Here is a 22,277-nt window from a genome sequence, read left to right as displayed (position 1 = left end):
TAATATATACAGAGACAAGATAAGAATAGACCTGTTGGTACATATAAAAGGGTTCAATATGCTCCGAGTGTACATTTGACACAGATGCCTAAACTTGCATTATATAAGGAGTGTTTGTTATGTTGAGTTTTGTTTGTTTGTTGCGGGGGTTGTGGGAAGTGCAAGAGAAGGCAGGGGAATTTTGCTTTCTTTAATTGGATTGGTGAGTAAAGTACGATTAGCATGGCTTTTCCCCCCTCCATTCATTGAGATTACAGTAAGAGTAAGTAAATGGAAAATTCTCACGAAAATTTACATGCCCAGACACAATCCAAGACTGAGTGCATTACATATAAAAATAATCAATTTAGCCTGGCAATAGTATTGAAAATTTACTTATGCAGGGACAATCTACTAAACTATTCTTTAGTCTGATTATGATAGTGGGGAGTTGGGGGTGGCCAAGCTAACGTTACTTTACTCACCCATTAAAAAAAGAGGTTTTTTTCCTGAAGGCAAATAGAATTGGTCAGGGCTGATAATTATATATGGGTATAAATAAATACATTTAAATGGGCCAAAAGCCGTTCACCCTCCAATGCATAGACCCTTTGAAGTAAATAGGAGTACTTGTGTGAGCATGATTTGGCTTCAGATGAACAACTGAATTTGATTTTTAGAAATACAGCATATAGACATAAAGACTCTTTCCTTTTCATACCTGATTTATTGACTAATAATACATATCTGTATTAATGATTATCCTTTACTGCTGTAATAACCAGTAGAATATAGAATATTAGGGTTGAAAGAGACCTCAGTAGGGCATCTAGTCCAATCCCCTGCTCAAAGCATGTCTAGTCTGACAGCCCTAATCAAGGAACACCACTTAAAAAAAACCCCAAAAAACACCTAAGCACCATTTTGGGCAGTAGGACTAAACAGATCTATAAGTGCAGGTGACAAAGCACCAAAGTCAATTTAATTTTTCTGACTCATCTAGTCTTCCCTTTCTGAAGTTCATGTACTGAAGGATTCCATACCACAAAAGCACATATACTTTTCACCATACAACATGATATTCCTTCCAGGGCATGGAATGGTGCCTCCAGACACTTTAATTTAAAAAAGTTAATGTAAAGGGGGAAACAGTTATTAAGCCCAACCTAAAAAAATTTTTAAAAAGAGAGAAGCCAGGAATGAACTTCAACAAGCCTTCACTGACAACTGGGACCCAAGAAGGTTGAAATAAATTTCGGGAAAGATTTAAAAAAAAAAAGAAGAAGAAGAAGAAGAGGGAGAAAAATGATTCTCTCTGAATCTAGACTTTGAAACTTTGACTTAGATGCACTTTTTTTTTCCCCCAGTGAAACTTATTCACTAATCAGCAGGCACACCACACTGTCTTAACATTTCACTAACGCCCACTACGTTTGGTTTCTTCTATCTAGAAATAAGGGGCTGCTCCGACTGATCTAGACAAACCAAATCAACCCACTGCTGGGGACAACCTACTCCGAACGCGCGCGACTCCCACCGACCTAGCCCTGGCACAGACAACAGCTGTCCCCGCGCCGCCGCTGACAGTCTCGCCAAAACCTTGCCGGTAACGACTACGGCCGGTATCCTGCGCGGATGGCGCCAAGGTCTTCCGGGCGGCGGCGGGGACCAGCCCGCAGAACACACCGCGGGACCGGGGTAAGAGGCGCGGCGCTGCTCGGCGCCCCCGGTGGGGTGGGGAGCGCAGCGCTGGCCACACTCACCAAGAGGCCGAAGAGGAGCTGGCGACAGGCGGTTCTGCAGAGCGAGCCCCCCGGGCGGGCTGCGGCGGGGGCCATCTCCGGGCGGCTGGGGGCGGCGGAGGCGCTGGCTGAGGGCGCCCGCGAAGGAGCAGGGGGCAAGGCTGCTGCCGGTGCGGTGGCGAGCGGGAAGGCGGCGGCGGCGGCAGGAGGTGGCTACTTTCTTTTCCCTCTTTTCCTTCGGGGCAGGGGGGGGGGGCGAGGCGCAGCGGCAGACGCGCCGTGCGGCTCCTCGCAAGGACTTGAGTTGTTTGCTCCGCTCCTCGCCTGGGCCAGGAAACTCCCTTCTCGGCCAGCCCCCTTCCTCCGCCGGCCAGGTCGGGCCAGGCGCTGCTTCCCCTCCTCCGCCCGCCGGGGAACCCGCCCTGCCCCGGCGCTGGGTGTAGCGGCGCACGAAGAGGGCGGCGCCAGCCACACCTGAGCCCCGCTTGCCTGGGCGGCTGCGGCTTCCGCCCCCCTGGCTGGGGGCAGTCTCGGCGGCGGCGGCGCCCTTGGGCCGCCGACCTCCCCGCTGGCAGCGCCCTTCCGCCTTCCCCTGCCCAGCTGGGGCCCCCTGGATTCATTTCCCTAGAGAGCGAGTTAAATCCGCCCCGGGCACGCTGCGGAGCAGGCAAGGGCGGCGCCCGAGTGGGCAGCCGGAGCCGAGAAGGCGGGGGCCGGGGGCTCCGGGTTAGTTGCGAGGGGAAGGAGAGGCGGGGATGTGCGAAGCGGCTTCGCAGGTGAGCTTGGTGAAGTTGACAAAGTCCGCAACTGCGCTGCAGAGAAAAGCCTGGGGGCGTTCGCAGATCAGCGCTTGAGCCGCTGTTGTCAGCCCCAAACCTCCCGCAGCAAGCCTCGCAAGTCACAAGGCGAGCTTTAAAATGATGAGATTTTTTTTTTTTAAAAAAAAAACGTTTGTGGGTTTTTTTGGGGGGGGGGAGCTTCTGATTTTTATTTCATTTAGAGTTCACATTTTCAAGCAACCGAGCTGTCGGGATTTGTTTTTCTCTTTAAAAAACAAACATACAAACTTAAGATTCTCACTTAATTACAGGTTTCAGAGGAGCAGCCCTGTTAGTCTGTATTCGCAAAAAGAAAAGGAGTACTTGTGGCACCTTAGAGACTAACCAATTGATTTGAGCATATGCTTTTGTGAGCTACAGCTCACAGAGCCTGAGGTGTGAAGAAAAAGCAACAGTTGGCATTGCTGAGTATTCTGTGATGGTTTTAAATATTCAAATGGACAGTGGTTTAAAAAAAAAATTCCCCCCACAAACTGAATATTGCAGTGTAAAACAGAAAACGAACCTGAACAGAAACAAAGGTGAAGATGAGTTTTTTATTTTGTTGTCCTGAGTGAGGTACAAAAAGTAAACAAACTACTTAAATAGTGAAAAGTAAATTATTATTTTTAAATACATTCCATTTATCTTCTAAAGAGCTACTGGGTATAAATTAATTGAAAAAAGTTCACTAAAATTTTTTTAACATGGTAGTGTCCTGTTGAACCTAGGGGCTTGTCTGCATTTACTGCACTGCTGTGACACTTGGTGAAGATGCTACCTACGCCTACAGAAGAATTTCTCCTGTTGACATACCACTGTCTACACCAGGGGTTGGGTTGCTAACTACGTCGCTCAAGGGTGTGGATTTTCCACACCCCAAGTGATGTAGTTATTTCGACATAAGTGCCTGGTGTAGACCAAGCCTAACCATCTTTCACTCTACTTTGCTTCCAGTTTGTCCTTTCAGTTAAAGCCCTGATTATCCCTCACCTTGTACATTATAAGTCTGACGTATGGGATTTCTGCACAGGCTTGTAGAATACGCCCCTTAGCAGGAAAGAAGTCATCTGTACCATACATTTTCATTACTGATTTTTCTGTATTTAATTATATTGCTAATGAAATATTTTCTGTCAGATATTTGCGCCGGGAAACTGGAATTCGGGTGTTAACATTTGGGAACTGGGAGCTTTCCCCCTTTTTGCTTAATAAACACACCCTGCCAGTTCCCATGGTGGCATCAAGCTCTCTTTACTGTTCTGTGCCATCTATCCATACTGTGAATGGCAGCATGGAGAGACGAGTTGCTTTCTTGGGACCATTGCATGCCTCATAATATGTGAATTTGGATGGAGAGTGGATGACCAGGAACAGGGAATACTCCATCCCCCTGCACTAGCCAACACATTACACCAGGGAGTATGTACTGCACTGGGTATAGGGCTGCCACAGGTTACATACCCCCTGGAGCAGGGAAACAGATTGTGTCAGCTCCTGGGGCACATAGCTGTGTGTTGCCCCATATGTAGGGCTTGTGGCAAAATCACAATTGTCCCATAGTAATTATATTAGAATGAGTTACAGTACCATGCTAATCTTCAAAATATTAATGGGTCATGGCCTACCATCAAAATTACACAACTTTAATTCATTTCAAAAAGAATTGCAGACATGGTAAAATGCCAGGTTATGGCTACAATTTGGACCCACTTATGACACATTTTCAAATATAATGCTCCAAGTGAATCAGACTGCTCATATTAGTAAGCATTATGCTCAACAATAAGTTTTTGCCCTTTTGAATCCTTAGTTATGTGTCAGCATATTTACCTGGAGAAATTCATCGCGGTATAGTTAAGAGTTGGGTGATTCAAACTCCTTATTCTGAAGGAGTGGCTAAAAACCTGAACCCTCATATCACATTTACATAAATATTTCAGTTCTTGTAGAATTGTACTCTGAATGTATTTACCCTTCACCAAAGCTAACAAAGTACTGTCTTTAAGATAAGAATATACTCCCCTAATTGAAATCCCAGTATACTTCATTGTACTACTTTTACTGGTCTCCATTTCTACAGATCATTATGGGCTTCTGGTGGTTGCTTTCTCCTGGCAGGCCAGTATTCCTGGGAGCCAGCAAAGTAATAGGTCTGTTTCATTGTTCCAAAATCTATTTGCCAACTGGACTCAGATAAAAATTTTAAACCGAAAATTCCATTGGGGTTGGTGAAGAAAAATATTTTCATATTTCACAAACAGATTAACCATGCCCTTCATATGCTCAGCACTACATGAGGTAACTAGGAGCTCATTTATATCTACAGGTGGATATAATCTCAATTTATTCCTGGCTCTAATGGATTCTTCTTTTCTTTTATTTTTATTTCATCTGCTCACTTTCACTTCTCTTTAATTCATCCATGGTTCTTCTCACACATTTTAAACTTCTGCTTGCTGCCTGTCCCCTATTTCTTTCCTCTAAGGTGGAGCCTGCTTCTCTTACTACATTTTATTCAGTTTTCGCCTCCTCATTCTCCCCCCAACCAAAAATCTGCCCATTCCAGTTTCTACAAAAGCTTTAAGAAGGTTGTGATGCATCCCTTCACTGAAAACATATTCCTTGATGTTTGAATAGAAAGAAAGAAAGAAAGAAAGAAAGAAAGAAAGAAAGAAAGAAAGAAAGAAAGAAAGAAAGAAAGAAAGAAAGAAAGAAAGAAAGAAAGAAAGAAAGAAAGAATTATTATACCAGGTGTATCCTACAGCAACAGTATCCTGAAAACAAAACAGTTGTTTAAGGTGTACCCTTAAGTTTAGATTCAATAATAGATTTATAGAATTTGTTTGAGTGTATATATGGATTAATGTATATTTTCATTACGTTCTTAAAGAAAATTAGAAGAAACAAACAACAACTTCCTCAAATGTCTTTTACTAATCACTGTAGTAAGTAGTCCAAAAGTGGAATTGTTCTGGTATGTGTTTACTTTGTCATCAAAACAAAAATTCAGATATGACACTTGTATTAAAATAAACTAAAACCACTAAGTTTGGGCAATAGTTTAGAATAAAATTTCATTAACTACAGTTTTAATACCATTTTAAGATATTTCTTGTCTTGCAAACTGTAATCGAAAGCATGTACTAAAAATTATGGCAATAGAAGAGTAATTGTGTTAGTTCACTTAGAGTCACTATAGAGTTTTGCAAAACTTTCATTAACATCAATGACAATTCCAACTGCAGAGCAATAGGAAAATTCAGAACATCTGCCTTTCTGTGTTCAGGTAGAACTTACTACAATCATTCATGTCTTTTTCAGCTACAGGAAGAAGTACCACAATATGGCTACTGTTGAAGACCATTCTGAAGCCTCAGGTAGTTAAAAATGTGGTGACTCACGTGGTTAATGTGATTACAGTAAACCCATGTCCCATTCATTACATGAGTTTTCCATCAGCTTCTGCATGCACTTCAAGGTGTTGGTTTTTAACCAATAAAACCCTATATAATTTATACTCGGGCTACTATAGGGACAGTCTCTCTTCCTGTGAGTCATTGTAATGGCTTCAATCAATTGTACACTTATGTTGAAAGTCCCTAGATGCGTACTTTTGAGGCCTAGTGGCAGGGGCCCATAAATTGGGGTAAAGTTTGGCACTTTGTACCACACTATTCTGAGCATGGAGCCCCTTCAAAGGGGCCCAAGAGGATCACTTTAGTGCGAGGTGGATCCTCCAGTGGTATAAAACAGTGTTGCAACTCCAATACCACCTCCTCCCTACTGGTGGCATAAATGTGTGGTCTTGGAAAAAGGGATGTGGCATTTGCTTCACTGATTACTAATTGATCCATGGGCCCCTGGGAATATAATCTAATTCCAAGTGTTCTGGCAGTTTGAAGTTACTTAGGAATGTCAGAGCAACACACCACAAACCAAGAATTGGAGTGGGGGTCCCAGAGACCACCTTTGCATCTTCCCTTCTGAGTGGCACTGTGTGCTCCTTAACTGCAGTAGCCAAGAATCTAGATCAGAATGTTTTCAGTCCACATTATGGGCTCTGAAACTCATTCCCTTGGTGGTCCACCAGAGGCTATATTTAGTGAACTTCAAAATATGGGTCAAGACATACTTTTGCCAAGCATTAGACTATGAACTGTTCTTTGTGTTGAGGGGAGTCTAATGTGGTGAATGTTATTAATTTAGATCACGCACTCAGTTCTGAAGGGTATATAATAAATAAATGAGACTGTCCCTAAGAAACTAATAACTCTTCAAACTCTGCCTTTAGTAATCCATCAGAGGGAATGATATGCAGCTTGTCTTAATTGTGAGAATAACTATTAAAAAAATGTTTAAATCCTTCAGACTTTACTCATTCCCAGTTGACATTTGGACTGTGTAAGACTGCAGAATATGGCTTTTACAGTATGTTTTCTTTTTGTCATAAGAAACCACCTAAAACATCCAGAAAGTCTAAATAAAATGTCTAATTGTCTAAATGTCTAAAATTATTCTCATTAAAAAGTTTTTGTTTAATAATTTTTTTAGAAGTTTTATCAGTCTCTTCCCTAAATAAAATGATACACCCAAGAATACTTTAACTAGCTTTTCTTGTTTTTACCTAGTGATTTAATCAACATTTTCATATGAAAATCACCATCTGCCAAGACAAAAGGTGTATTATGTCAGGCATTAATATACTTTTTGTCATGGCAAAACCTGATTTTCACCCAACCTCTTTGAATTATGAGATCATTACAGATGCATGCTTCATTGTGCCTAGTCATTCAAGTAATAGATAATGTCACTTGCAGGTTTAAATGAGTGTAAATGGTGGTTTCTCTGTAACTTGAAGTCTAAATCATGATTTAAGGACTTCAGTAACTCAGACAGAGGTTATGTGTCTGTTACAGTAGTGGGTGAGTGAGAGTCTATGGCCTGCAATGTGCAGGAGGTCAAATTAAATTATCATGATTGACCCTTCTGGCCTTAAAGTCTCTGAGTCTTTTTACCAATACAATTTAAAATACATATTTTCAGAACTTAAAACAACTAAAGAAGATGTATTTTAAAGGAATACATCTTTATTATCAAAATTATTTTATTTCCAGTATTTGAAACCCATTCTTTATAACATGACTCTGGGTTCTGTACAATATTTGAATTGCTTGAAGAATATAGCATACAGTGTGGAAATTGTTCAACAGTTTCAATGCTGGAAGAACCTTATTCATTACTGAACAATATACTACCTCCAAAAATGCTCCTTTCAGGCAAAACCTGAGAAAAAAGATGGATGGATCTTACACCATGCTTTGAAAGCCAGCTGACTTGGAATCTACTAGACTAGTGGGAGAAGTGAATACAAGAGTGAAGGACCCTCATCTGGAAATCTCTGTCCCCATTCCTAGAAACCAGAAGTTCCCCTGCTGACTTGTGGCAGATACAGTAGAGAGACAATTTTTCAGGTAGACAGCACCTCACTATTTAGGGCTTTACAGATGTATATGACCTGGAAGTAAACAGAAAGTCAGTTCTATCCAGAAATTAATTTGCTATAGCTCTCTTCATCAAACAGATGAGAACTTTATTCTGTACTAGTTGTAGCCTCTGAGCAGTTGTCAAAGGTAGCCTATGTACACGACATTGTTATAATCCAATCTGGAGGCTAAAAGGGCATGAGGAACTGCAGAATGGTCTTTGTCAGAAATAAATTATTGGAATTGCCTTATCGGGTATTTTTTTAAAAAAAATTTTAACTGCTAATGCCACCTGAGAATCCAAACAATCAGAGATTGGAAAGCACCCCTAAATTATGAGTCTTTTGGATAAAGGATGAGTGGACCCCCTAAATATTGGAACAGATTCCATTCCCATCATAACTCCTTAATACTTCCTCTAGCCACTTGCATCACATCCGTCTTGTAGCAAGCATATGAGCTGAGTTACACATTTAAAAGAATCAGCAACTGGATATGACTTACTTAGATTAAGAATTTGCTGGGCCTAGTGACACATGAGGCAACCCAATTTTTCCATTGCTGTTGTCAAGGTTCCTCCCCCACTCTGAACTCTAGGGTACAGATGTGGGGACCTGCATGAAAAACCTCCTAAGCTTATCTTTACCAGCTTAGGTCAAAACTTCCCCAAGGTACAAAATATTACACCCGTTGTCCTTGGACTGGCCGCTACCACCACCAAACTAATACTGGTTACTGGGGAAGAGCTGTTTGGATGCGTCCTTCCCCCCAAAATACTTCCCAAAACCTTGCACCCCACTTCCTGGACAAGGTTTGGTAAAAAGCCTCACCAATTTGCCTAGGTGACTATAGACCCAGACCCTTGGATCTTAAGAACAATGAACAATCCTCCCAACACTTGCACTCCCCCTTTCCTGGGAAATGTTGGATAAAAAGCCTCACCAATTTGCATAGGTGACCACCGACCCAAACCCTTGGATCTGAGAACAATGAAAAAGCATTCAGTTTTTTACAAGAAGACTTTTAATAAAAATAGAAGTAAATAGAAATAAAGAAATCCCCCCTGTAAAATCAGGATGGTAGATATCTTACAGAGTAATTAGATTCAAAAACATAGAGAACCCCTCTAGGCAAAACCTTAAGTTACAAAAAAGATACACAGACAGAAATAGTTATTCTATTCCGCACAATTCTTTTCTCAGCCATTTAAAGAAATCATAATCTAACACATACCTAGCTAGATTACTTACTAAAAGTTCTAAGACTCCATTCCTGGTCTATCCCCGGTAAAGACCAGCATATAGACAGACACACAGACCCTTTGTTTCTCTCCCTCCTCCCAGCTTTTGAAAGTATCTTGTCTCCTCATTGGTCATTTTGGTCAGGTGCCAGCGAGGTTACCTTTAGCTTCTTAAGCCTTTACAGGTGAGAGGAGCTTTCCCCTGGCCAGGAAGGATTTCAAAGGGGTTTACCCTTCCTTTTATATTTATGACAGCTGTCTAATTCCATTTTACTTCATCTCCATGATGGCAGCATTCTTTTAGTTCCTTCTATAATAAGTCCCTTCTCTTTCCCTCTTCTCAGCGGGAATCTAATCTAAGACACCTTCTGCTTCTTCCACAGGGTAGCCTGATGACATGACCAAACCACCATAGTTGTCACTATCTGATTGTTGAGTCTGCTGACCTGTTGGTGCAGCACTTTTGTATTGGTTAGATGATCTCGCCAATGGATTCCCAAGATTCTTATTAAATAAAGTTGGTGAAATATTTTCATTTCCTGTTTGAGTACTTCCACCATCAGCCATATTTCCAAGGCGTACAGCAGTGTCAGAAAGACAATAGCACTGTATAATCTCATTTGAGTATGTAGATGTATCTTATTCTTCAAGATATGAGTCCATTGTTAGAAGGAAATCATCAACCAGCAAAACTAGCCAAGTCTCTCTGCCATGCTCAGGCCAAAAGCCAGAATGAAAGGGAATTTTTATCACTTCAAATTATATTAAATCTGCCTCATCACAATTTTGTCAATAACCTGATTCAAAGAACAGGAGGATTAAAGGCATGGTGATAAATGATTAAATAACATCATAAAAACATATCTTTTTGAGCCTGGGCCTAACACACTCAGCCCAGAAAAGCTGACATCCTGACACTACCAGTCTCACCCAACAACAGATCTGATAGTTCCATACTTGATTTTCTTAGACCTAAGGAATGAAGGCCACCATGCACGCCTTTTAGCACCTCTAGAATCATATTGAATTCCTGTTCCTCTCTGTGAGAAACACTCAGTTCTGCTTCTGAGCAGAAATAGCATAGGTTTGCCAAGCTGACTACCACTTGGAACAAGTTCTCTGGTCAAGTTTTACATGGACATTCTAGTAGATGAGAAGAAGCTGGCTTTGCTTTCACTACAGCTACCGTATAAGATTTCAAAAGAACTTCTTGGCATAAGATATCAGACTCTGTGCAATTTCTGCCTCTGGTGTTCTCGTCGCCTCCCCATGCTTCATTTTTTTGCATGCCATCTGTGCACCCATGAGAATGGTGTAAAAGGAGAATAATTGAGGAGCCGCTGCATGGATAGACAAGGACAAAAGATGGCTCTGATAATTAATGGTATTAACAAGAACGAAATCTTCAGTTATTACTGTATTGGATGTATTATGACTCTTGGAGATTTAAACTTTTTGTGCTCAATGAATCATACTTGAAAGTCTGGATTTAGTGCTGTGATAACTTATGTATTTTTTTACTCATGTATTCTGAGACAATTATTGTTAAAAGATAATTATTTTTTTTAAAAGAATAAAATAGCAGAATTAAATTATAACTTCATCCAAATGACTCTGTTACAGACTTCATAATGGTAGAATTTTTAGTTTGCATATGTTTCGGCATTAAATTTATATGGGAAAGACTGATGTGATTGCAATTGTGACAGTATTATTCACTAAACATTTCTTTCGTATGCTGCATTTATTACTCTTAAGATTTATAGATTCATAGATATTAAGGTCAGAAGGGACCATTATGATCATCTAGTCCGACCTCTTGCACAACGCAGGCCACAGAATCTCACCCACTCACTCCTGCGAAAAACTTCTCACCTATCTCTGAACTATCGAAGTCCTCAAATCGTGGTTTAAAGACTTCAAGGAGCAGAGAATCCTCCAGCAAGTGACCCATGCCCCATGCTACAGAAGAAGGCGAAAAACCTCCAGGGCCTCTTCCAATCTGCCCTGGAGGAAAATTCCTTCCTGACCCCAAATATGGTGATCAGCTAAATTCTGAGCATATGGGCAAGATTCACCAGCCAGCTACCCAGAAAAGAATTTTCTGTAGTAACTCAGATCCCACCCCATCTAACATCCCATCACAGGCCATTGGGCCTATTTACCATGAATATTTAAGGATCAATTAATTACCAAAACCATGTTATCCCATCATACCATCTCCTCCATAAATTTATCCATTTTAATCTTAAAGCCAGATAGGTCTTTTGTCCCCACTGCTTCCCTTGGAAGGCTATTCCAAAAGTTCACTCCTCTGATGGTTAGAAACCTTCGTCTAATTTCAAGTCTAAACTTCCCAATGACCAGTTTATATCCATGTGTTCTTGTGTCCACATTGGTACTGAGCTTAAATAATTCCTCTCCCGCTCCAGTATTTATCCCTCTGATATATTTATAGAGAGCAATCATATCTCCCCTCAACCTTCTTTTAGTTAGGCTAAACAAGCCAAACTCCTTGAGTCTCTTTTCATAAGAAAGGTTTTCCATTCCTTGGATCATCCTAGTAGCCCTTCTCTGTACCTGTTCCAGTTTGAATTCATCCTTCTTAAACATGGGAGACCAGAACTGCACACAGTATTCCAGATGAGGTCTCACCAGTGCCTTGTATAACACTACTAAAACCTCCTTATCTCTACCGGAAATACCTCTCCTGATGCATCCCAAGACCGCTTTTTTCATGGCCATATCACATTGGCAGCTCATAATCATCCTGTGATCAACCAATACTCCAGGGTCCTTCTCCTCCTCCGTTACTTCTAATTGATGCGTCCCCAGCTTATAACTAAAATTCTTGTTATTAATCCCTAAATGCATGACCTTGCACTTCTCACTATTAAATTTCATCCTATTACTATTACTCCAGTTTACAAGGTCATCCAAATCTTCCTGTATGATATCCCGGTCTAAATTGGCAATACCTCCCAGCTTTGTATCATCTGCAAACTTTATTAGCACACTTCCACTTTTTGTGCTGAGGTCAGTAATAAAAAGATTGGTCCAAAAACTGATCCCTGAGGAACTCCACTGGTAACCTCCCTCCAGCCTGACAGTTCACCTTTCAGTAGGACCCGCTGTAGTCTCCCTGTTAACCATTTCCTTATCCACCTTTCAGTTTTCATATTGATCCCCATCTTTTCCAGTTTAACTAATAATTCCCCATGTGGCACGGTATCAAACGCCTTACTGAAATCTAGGTAAATTAGATCCACTGCGTTTCCTTTGTCTAAAAAATCTGTTACTTTCTCAAAGAAGGAGATCAGGTTGGTTTGGCACAATCTACCTCTTTATTCACATCACATCAACACTGAAACTCTATCTTGTTTGTCTTGCGTATAATATTTTGTCAGGTTAGATAGAGGGTAGAAAGGGCAGGCTGTTACTGTTGATAGTCATTAAAGAAATGAGTGACACAACTGTGAGTTGCTTCTGCCCTATATATGTGTGTGGCTGTAAACCCCACTCCATTAGCAGGAAAATGTGGAGGTAACCTGGAAAAGAAAATTCACAGAGTTTTCTTCCTTGTAGTATATACATTGTAGAAGGTGAGCTGGACCAGTATTTTTATTGTAGTCCCTGTTTTAAAATACACACAGTAGATTAACTCTACTCTACTCTATCTCTAATTCTTACAACAATTTCATATGTATTTCAGTAAAATACTATTCCCCAAACTAATTCTATCTCAAATATAAATTACCAAATTCTGTTCTAATTTAGACTTGTAAATCCCATGAACCTCACTGACTTTCATTATAATCATATCAAATTACTGAAGATTATACCAAAATAATTATAAATTGACCCGGACTTGTTAATTTTGTGTCCCTTTTTTCAGTCAGTGAGTAGGGCTTTCACAGTCAGACACTTCCTCTCTCTAGGTATGAACATTGAGTTTCTCATCTGCTCACAGGGCCTTTTTTCTCTGGCAGTTCCTGAAGTATTACTCCTCCTTGCTCTATCACAAATGTTTATTCCCAGAATATCAAAGGTCTGTTTTCCTTGTATTAGCTGCTCTCAAGGTATAGGGCTCAAGAATAAACACCTCACTTTAAGCCATACTACTGTTTCTCTTCCTCTCAGGATAGCTGTCTGTTCAGCCTTCCAGAACCTTTTGGTCTAATATACTTTCCCCATTTCTTTTTAAAGAGACATCACACGAAAATGTTTTCCTGCATTTTAAATATTTCTGACCTAGTTAAATCCTTCTAAAAATGGTGTTTGTGTATGTGTGAGAGAGTGAGCTGTTGCACCCCGTTAAAGAACCAACAGTCCTTCATAATGAAACACTTTCTGTTATCCCTTTTAACGTTCCTCTTCTACTGTATGGAATTATGCAGCACTTTTCTTCTAGTCAGGTTGGTGGGGAGGTAACAGCCCTAAGATGACAATAATGTCGTTACTAGAACTATTGACAGCAAGCGAGTGTTCAGTGAACAGTTGTTAGTTTCTACTCTGTATTGCATTGGCTTTGTAGTCCCAACAAGAGAAAAAATTAATGAAACCTTTTTGTTATCACTTAAGTAAACAGCTGTGATTCAGAACACACATGGGAGTAGATCTATTGTTTAATAAGGAATAATTTTTACAAACTTGCTTTTTTAACTGTGTCTATACTTAAGTTTTCACCTCTAGATATTAGTACATACCAATATTGTTCCTAACTCAGTATGCAGTTTTCCAATACTCCTCACTTTCTTAAATCAAAATAATTTTTTTACCTAAGAAAAAAGCATGTTCCTTGGTGTGTGCCATGATCCCAAACCTGCTCCTGTTCTTTTTGTGGATACAGACTAACACAGCTGCTACTCTAAAACTTTAATTCCCATTGAGTTCAATGGGGGTAGGATTAGGCTCTATGTATCTGCAAAGTTTCAAAGTCTAGCCATTTTTCCTGTGGCCATGTCTAAAAATGCGTGTACAATTCCCCCTCTCCAATAACTGAATAAGGATTGAAAGGATTTTACTCCAACACTTAAAACAAAATAATCATCACCTTTGGGCAGAGAAGAAACAGCAAATGTCAGCCTCCTTGGTAATTATTCTAAAAGTTATTATGAAACAGTGAAAACACTGTAGAAATAGTATATTATAAGGGACAAAGGGGAAACCATCTTGCAGCCTTAACTACAGGAGTTGTGGATGAACGATTTCACCAATATGTGTTTCTTTCTTTTTTAGATCATGATTGGGCAGATAATGTTTTGAAAAGGATATACAAGTAGAAGCAGATGGAAGCCTAAGTCACAATACACTTCTCTGCTTTTGACCCTCAAGTGATACTTCACTACAATTTTGACCGATTTTACAAATATTTGAACAGTGATTAGGTGTGTCATTTGATGAATGCAATATTTTATTCATTTAAAATGTTGTATAGATATTTTCCCCCTTGTACTTTGTAGGTCTCTCTCCCTGATCAAGTGCTAAAATATATATACCAGTGAAAGATGAAGTTCCACCAATTTGGAGATGTCACACAATAGAATTAATGCTCTGGTTTGCATATTTGATGATTATGCATTAATTTATTTTCATAAACATTAGCATATGTTCTGCTCACCAAAATTTAAGCTTGACAAGGCTAAAGAGTAGAAAAGTCCTTAGAAACATAGGAATTGCTATGTTCCTGGTTGGCTCTGATATATCCCTGGCTTGGTGTTCAGGTTACTCTTGCAGCTCCTTGAGGCTCTGCTAATGGAGGCTTCTTGTCCTGGACTGGGTGCAGGGCAGTGGTTGGGTGGCTAGTCCGTGGTGCTGGCTGCTATTTACCTGGGCTAGTAATGGAATTTGGTTGTTTCCTGTTGTGGCTGACCTGCTGGCCCTTATCTGGGTGCCTAGCTTGTTGCTTGCTCCCTGGCTGGGGATGTTCTGGCCCTGTTTGTTGCTTCCCGATTAATGCATTCAGGCCCATGTGGCCAGAGAGATGGCTGGAGCACTGGCCAGTGTTGCCAGTTCCAAACCGGTGACCACACATGGGTGAGGATCATGCTATAAACTACAACTCTATGTCACATGCATCCAACGATGTGGGTATTCACCCACAAAAGCTTATGCTCCAATACGTCTGTTAATCTATAAGGTGCCACAGGACTCTTTGCCGCTTTTATAACTCTATAGTTATAGTCCTCATTAGCTGGGGTCTGTGGTTAGAATGCTGGATGACTCCAGGTGCAAAGACCTGGCCCCATTGAAGTCAATGGCAAAATACCAAGATTTCATCCCAGAATTCTAACCATAGGTATCCTCCCTAAAGAAGACCTGACTACAGAGAAACAACCTAGATGGTCTCCTAAGATCCTGAAATTAGGGGATTTAAAACCCTAGGCAGAAGTAATTCAGCTGAAAAAAAGGGGCTTTGTAGCCAGGTTAGTAGACTTAATGGGCCTGATGTTAGTTAATTAGTTAGTTCATGCTGGAGTAGCATGAATGCAATGGTATTACTGTGATAAAATAAATATTTCTGTACTGTTTGTGCAGTAAATCTGTTAATTTTCATTGACAACAAATAATTCCTGTTTGACTCTCACTCTTCTTTTCTTTCTTCTCTTTCCCTCCGTTCCATGTTTATTTCCATATTCTCTCCGATTCACTGATGGATGACATTGTGTGTCTGGGTGTGTCCCTAATTAACACATCAGCTGGAATCAGCTACAAACTGTTGACATTTTTGTAAGAATTTTTAAAGAGTCTTGTAGTTATACCACTACACTTTTTGTTCTGTTCCACATTTACATCTTTAACATACGAAAGGACCAAAACACTGAGTCTCCTTTCCCTTAACCTAATGTAAAGCAGGAGTTATTCCCCTGAATTTATACCAGTGCACAGCTCATGTAATTAAGAGGGGAATCAGACCTTGAGCTTTCTTTAGTTGTCTGCAGTGCAAAAATTAAGTTGGGAATCCATTTATGGGTGAAACTTTCTATCTATCTATCTTTAAACCCATTGAAGTTGAGCAATATGTACAATTAATAGGAAGTTGAATATATAATTAAGAGATAATGTTTGTAGTACAGGACATTTTCCCAGGATAATAATTTCCATCTTATTCATACAAGTATAGTAAATGTCAGGTAATATATTTTCAAGCAGGAAACATTCATCGTGTGACAAAGTTCTGTTAGAATGCTTTTACTTTGGTTATACCAAGTATAGGATAGTAACTAACATAGGATAATAATATAAGGAGTGGTAGATAGAAGAAATTATGGCATTGACAGGCTGGCATAGAAGTGTAAAGTTGATAGAGGATTTAATTTTAAACACTAAAACTCAAATTGGTTATTTTATTAATCTGGGTATCAAATCAGGAAGTGGGAGCAGTAGCGCTTGCCTGTAATCCTAACTACTTGGAAGGCTAAGGTTGGCAGATCACTCCGGGGTTCTGGGTTGTGGTGTGCTATGCCAATCAGCTGTCCAGTGCTACTGACTGCCTAACCAGTGAGTGGCTGAAGGACTGCCTAGAACAACATGAATGATGTGTTGTGATCAGCGCTCTCTCTGCGAAGGCTGACGGACCAGTTGATCAAGGTGATGATCATATCAGGACATGTGAGAAGGTTATAGCAAAACCATAAAGAAGGAAAAGATGCTGGATCATAGCATAGGTTAAAAAGGCAATTTGGTATAGAAAGCTTGGTGTCTTATGCAGTCCTCAAAAGCAACTGAAGAAGAACTCCAGTTTTATGAATAGAATGAAATTTAATCAGATTAATGGAGGACTTTTTAATGCGAATGTTGCATGTCTGGAGACATAATCAAACTTTAGATTTTCTGGTAAGAAGTGTTTGGGTGAGTTTCTGTTGCATTACATTACCTTTCAGATCAGTCTGCAGGGAAAATATACCAGTCTTCTACATACATATCATTGAATCATGGAGATGTTATTCATGCTCTCTCCCTCTGGAAAGCATCAAGTGCAAAGATAATAGCTTTTTTTTAAAAGGGTGGAAGAACTTTACAATCATAAGGGAATTTAATACTTTGGTACAGATGAGTTAAAGCAAGAAAAACAGCACTTACAATAAGAAAAGGAGTAGCTCACGAAAGCTTATGCTCAAATAAATTGGTTAGTCTCTAAGGTGCCACAAGTACGCCTTTTCTTTTTGCGAATACAGACTAACACAGCTGTTACTCTAAAGCACTCACAATGTTGCTTAGCAAGGAAACAAGTCACAACCCTTCACCAAAGTGGATAATGTATTTTGGAATGCCATGACAGAAAGGTAAACCATGCATAGTTGCCCAAGTATGTTTTTCTGTCCCATGAGTACTTCTATGTGAAGGGATGATTTAAACCTTATTGTTTATTGTAAGAACATTTATGAGACCTCACTATATATCTTTTCCCTTTCTTGGCCAATAACTATTAAAGATTCCAGTCATGATCATTAATAAATAGAGCCATGAATCAAACAATGAAGTATGTGTTCAGAACCTCAGTTTTATTATAAGGAAGGTGAAAAGCAATTTGATTTTATTTAGGAAGTATTACACTTGGCCATAGTGAGCATTATACACCAAGAAAGGAGAAGTTCAGAAAGATGCTAGACTGGATTGCAGTCACAAGGAGTAAGTCTTTCAAACAGATTATGAAATTATTACTATATCTAGTGGAAAGGATGGTGCCATTTATCAAAGTACCAATTAGTCATATGCATTGATCCTGGTGGTTGGACTTAATCATATCTGGAAACAACATAAAGAAAAAGGAAGGAGGATAGCACAGTAATGTGATCCTCAAATAATGTTAAACTAACACTAGGATGTCAAAAAATTAAATTGCATTGTATGTAGGACGAACCTTTGTTTTCACACCACCAATGAATGTGATAAATTGGAATGGTCACAGCCCTGCCTCAGGAGCACATTGCACTGCAATCAATGTTTCAGCTTTGGCAAGATTTCTTCATGAAGCCTAACAAGTTCCAGTCTCACCCCTTGCCTCGTACTGGAGAATCAGTACAAAACTCAGGTTTTCCTTGGTCTTCCCCACCATATAAGTATCTGCATATGAGGGTGTGTCTGATAGGGAAGTCCCAGAAGAAAGTATGCTCTAATAGGCCATCCAATCCAGGAACAAACCTGTTGAACTCTGAAATGAAGTAAAAGTAGTTTGAAAGGGAGCAACTGAGGGTGTTTTGAATGGCATGAAAATGGGAGAGATCTGTGTGCAGTAGGATGTGGGGAGTGAAGGAGATATTGCCGAGTGGTGTCTCTTGCAGGTTAAGAAGCACAGTTGAAGTCAACAGAAGGTAGAGGGTGAGACAGGTCCAACAATTTTGAAATCAAAATTCTGAAATTTTGCTTCTGAAACAGAGTCATGCTATTTGTTACTCCGGGTGGTACATAATCCTAATTGTTTGTAAATGATATGATATAACCTAAAAAAAAAAAAAAAGTGCGACATGCCATTCATTTCACTGACCTTTGTGCATGTGCCACAAAATACTGAAATTATTTATTTCTACTTTTTTCTTTTGGAGTCTATGGTCTATCTAGACTTATTTTTATAAAATGTACCATTGTTACCATCATTGGTTCAGCTTCATTGGTAAAAGTCTAGTGTAGACAAGTGGCATTCAGCATATTAATCATGTTGTCTAGACCAGGTGAAGCAACACCATGTTAAAAATACAAATGACTGCTTGGTGTCCTGTCTATAATGGTATCTTCACCATTACTTCTTTATGTGGAGTTGGAATGATGGTAGCAAAGGTGGGAAATGATTTGCAAAAATAAATGTAGATATTACTTCAAGGTCAGATCCTACTCTTAAATTATAGCCGTGTAAGTGTGGAATAGCTCCATTGATTTCAGTGGAGTGGCTGAAAGCAGAATCTGTCTATTTGTTTCTGTTGAAAAACATGTTGATGGTGGGTCCATGGCATGGGGAATATTCCCCATCCTGACTCTCATATAGCCTGAGAGGCCAATTAACTGAACTGGCTGCACCTGATGCAGAAGCCCATCTTTCTAAGTTTTGGGGGAAGGGGTTAAGAGATTAACATTTTAAAATCTACTATTTTAGAGCAGATTTAATTTGACGAAATGCAGTAATCTCAGTCAAAATACTGTGTTTTGTTCTGAAAGAAATATTTTAAAAGTGATCTCGTTCTCTCTGATTTATCAAGAATTAATGTTTTCTGCATGGGAGCGATAAAGAAATGTACAAGTGCTACTTCCAAATTAAGTCCTTTTAGGCTCCTCTTTAGAATATTATTTATATTTGGATTCATCTCAATTCACTGTGGTCAGTGAAGAGAAAAAAGGATTAAAATGTTAGAGGGCTTGTTTCATTTTAAACAAAAGGAACTGCTCATCTTGGTTGGTTTAGGAAAAACACACAGTTGATGTATCTTCTTTTAAGCACCTAATCCTGGCTCAAAGCAGCTCTCTACTACTGAGATCTCATGACCACTCAGCTCCGGAGCCAGGAGTTAACATGAAATTTTAAGGTCCTTTCAGTGTATATCTATCTAGCTACATACATGGCTCCCAACACTGTAGTATCTGGGGTTTTCCTCCCACGCAACAGTGGTTGCATTATGCTTACACTGATGACCAATGCTTATTCCTCACAGGGATGGAGTCTGTGAATCTAAACCTCTCCAGTCCAAATGCCAAATACAACAGCTGGAGTACCAGTCCAATCACACCGCAGTGCTCACCAGGCCAGCTGTGATCTGGATCAGTACCAGGTAAGTTTACACATACTTTACATTCGAAGCCAGAGTATGTCCTCACTGACACCTGTGCAATCCTATCCTTTCAATAAGATTGAATGAGGACTGAATTTGAGGTCTGAATTTGACCTTAGTTGCTATGTAAGCTGTCTCTATCTGTTACCCATATTGGTTACATAGTGGAACAGAAATTTTGGCTTTAATAGTCCAACACACTGTTTTAAAAAAAAGTGGTTTCATGTCTAGGGTTAAGAATGTCCATTGTGAGCTGTTTCTGTTATGATTCTTATGGGAAATTGCCATCCCCTAATACAGGGGTGGGCAAAATACGGCCCGTGGGCCAGATCCGGCCCATCTAACATTTCTGTCCAGCCCACCAGGCTCTTTGGCTGCCGCCTCATGATCTCTGGGCCGCTAAAAGTCCTGCAGTGCAGCAGGGCGCTTGGGCAGGCTGCCTGCATGCCATGGCCCCATGCCACTCCCGGAAGTGGCCAGCTGCTGCTGGCATGTCTCTGCACGCCCCTGGTGTGGGTGGGAGGTGGCTCCGTGTGGTGCCCCCACCCCCAACACTGTCCTTACAGCTCCCATTGACTGGAAACTGCCCAATGGGAGCTGCAGGGGTGGTGCTTATGGGCGCGGGCAGCGCACGGAGACCCGCTGCTCCCCTCCCCCCAAGGGGCACAAAGAGACATACCAGCAGCAGCCGGCCGCTTCCAGGAGTGGTATGGGGCCACGGCAGACAGCCTGCCTGAGCGCCTTGCTGTGCCGCTGGCCGGGAGGCTCCTGGCCAGAGCCTGTACCTCACACCCCCCTGTGGTAAGTGCCTTCTGGCCAAAGCCTGCCCCTCACACCTGCTCCCTTACTCCAACCCCCTGCCCCAGGTCAGAACCCCCTCCTGCACCCAAACTCCCTCCCAGAGCCCACACCTCTCAATTAATGTAATAGAAATGTGCAACCCATGACGATTTACCAAAATGGGTAGAGTGGCCCCCCTGCGAAAATTATTGAGCACCGCTGCCCCAATAGCTAGGCAGATGCCTACTAAAGACTTTTGATTATCTTTTCTTAACTAATACCTGATGATTGATTGATTTGATTTTTTGAAAAATAAATTTATATGAATCATCTAGCTGTGCACATAGCTGGCCACTGAGAATTCATATTCTTAATATTATTTCCCTTTTCTGCCCTCCTCCATTCCTTCCAACTGTTACTTACACTCCTATGTTGCATCTTGTCTTAAATTCCAGAAAACTGGAAGAGTGCTAATGTTATGCCAATATTCAAAATGGGCAAGTGGCATGACCAAGATAACTGTAGGCTAGTTAGCCTGACATCAATCCCAAACAAATAGTGGAAAAGGTGATACAGTAATTAATTGATAAAGAATATGAAAATAATGCCAGTCAATTTGGTTTTATGGACTACAGATTTTGTCAAATGAACCTGATTTAATTCTTTGAGTTTGGTTGATAAAGGTAACTGTAGATGTACTATTCTAAGACTTTTGTGAGTTGTGTGACAATTAGGGCAAAATATTCAAACTCAGATGCCTAAAATTGGGAATCTAAATCCATATTTAGGTACCTATATAAGGGGTCTGATTTTTCTCAGGTGTTAAGGACCCACAGTTCCTATTGACGTCATCTTCAACCTCAATTGAAGCTCATGAGAATTTGTTTAATAAAAAACAAGTCATTATCACAGAAATATAGACTTGGTTGTGTTGCTTATTCCATCACACAAGCATAGAATCCTGGGCTCTCAAAATTTAACTGGTTCTGCAAGACGCAAAAGTCTTTATTTACAGGTGTTATTCGGAGCCAGGACATCTGCAACAGCCAGGAGAAATTTAAAGACTCCATGAGTGACCAACAGAAATTAACAAATGAAGAAATATTTGTATGTTTAATCATTTCATTGGTCTGATTCTAATTTTTTAAGAAAAGGTGGTCCTCCCATCCTTTTATTAATGTCATCGTAAATAGTTTATAGTCATAGATATCCTATTTCCTGTTCTAGTGGATTTCTTTCTTGTCATTTACCTTTACAAGCCTTTCAGAGATAGGTGTGGTTGTGAATTCATTTTATAACTAACTCCCTTGCCATGTTCGTTAAGTTTATTCAGTTCATAAGCAAAGACATGTTTATGCATGCACATTAGTTTCAGCACATTTTTAACTCTTATTATTTAGATGTTTTCTGAGATTATCATGGAAGATGTTTGTATTGCTGAAATACTTTTTAATCTAGTGAATCTATACCCT

The 22,277-nt window shown here is 40.3% G+C and overlaps 1 protein-coding gene across 2 annotated transcripts in view; it reads right to left on the bottom strand.

Moving 5' to 3' along the window:
• Positions 1-2,289, bottom strand: part of LOC140906755 (desmocollin-2) — a 38,911-nt gene extending 36,622 nt beyond the window's left edge. Inside the window, exon 1 of one of the 2 annotated variants that reach the window (XM_073331331.2) lies at positions 1,743-2,289. In XM_073331331.2, coding sequence (XP_073187432.1) covers positions 1,743-1,817 — 75 coding nt within the window. In that variant the 5' untranslated portion in view covers positions 1,818-2,289. The remainder of the gene's footprint in view (positions 1-1,742) is intronic. The other variant, XM_073331330.2, reaches the window with a different exon arrangement.
• Positions 2,290-22,277: the final 19,988 nt, after the last annotated feature.

The sequence above is a fragment of the Lepidochelys kempii genome, chromosome 2, assembly GCF_965140285.1.
Source record: "Lepidochelys kempii isolate rLepKem1 chromosome 2, rLepKem1.hap1, whole genome shotgun sequence".
NCBI classification, from domain to species: Eukaryota; Metazoa; Chordata; order Testudines; family Cheloniidae; genus Lepidochelys; species Lepidochelys kempii.
The sequence above is the reverse complement of the archived record's forward strand: the minus strand, read 5'-3'. Positions and strand labels throughout refer to the sequence as shown.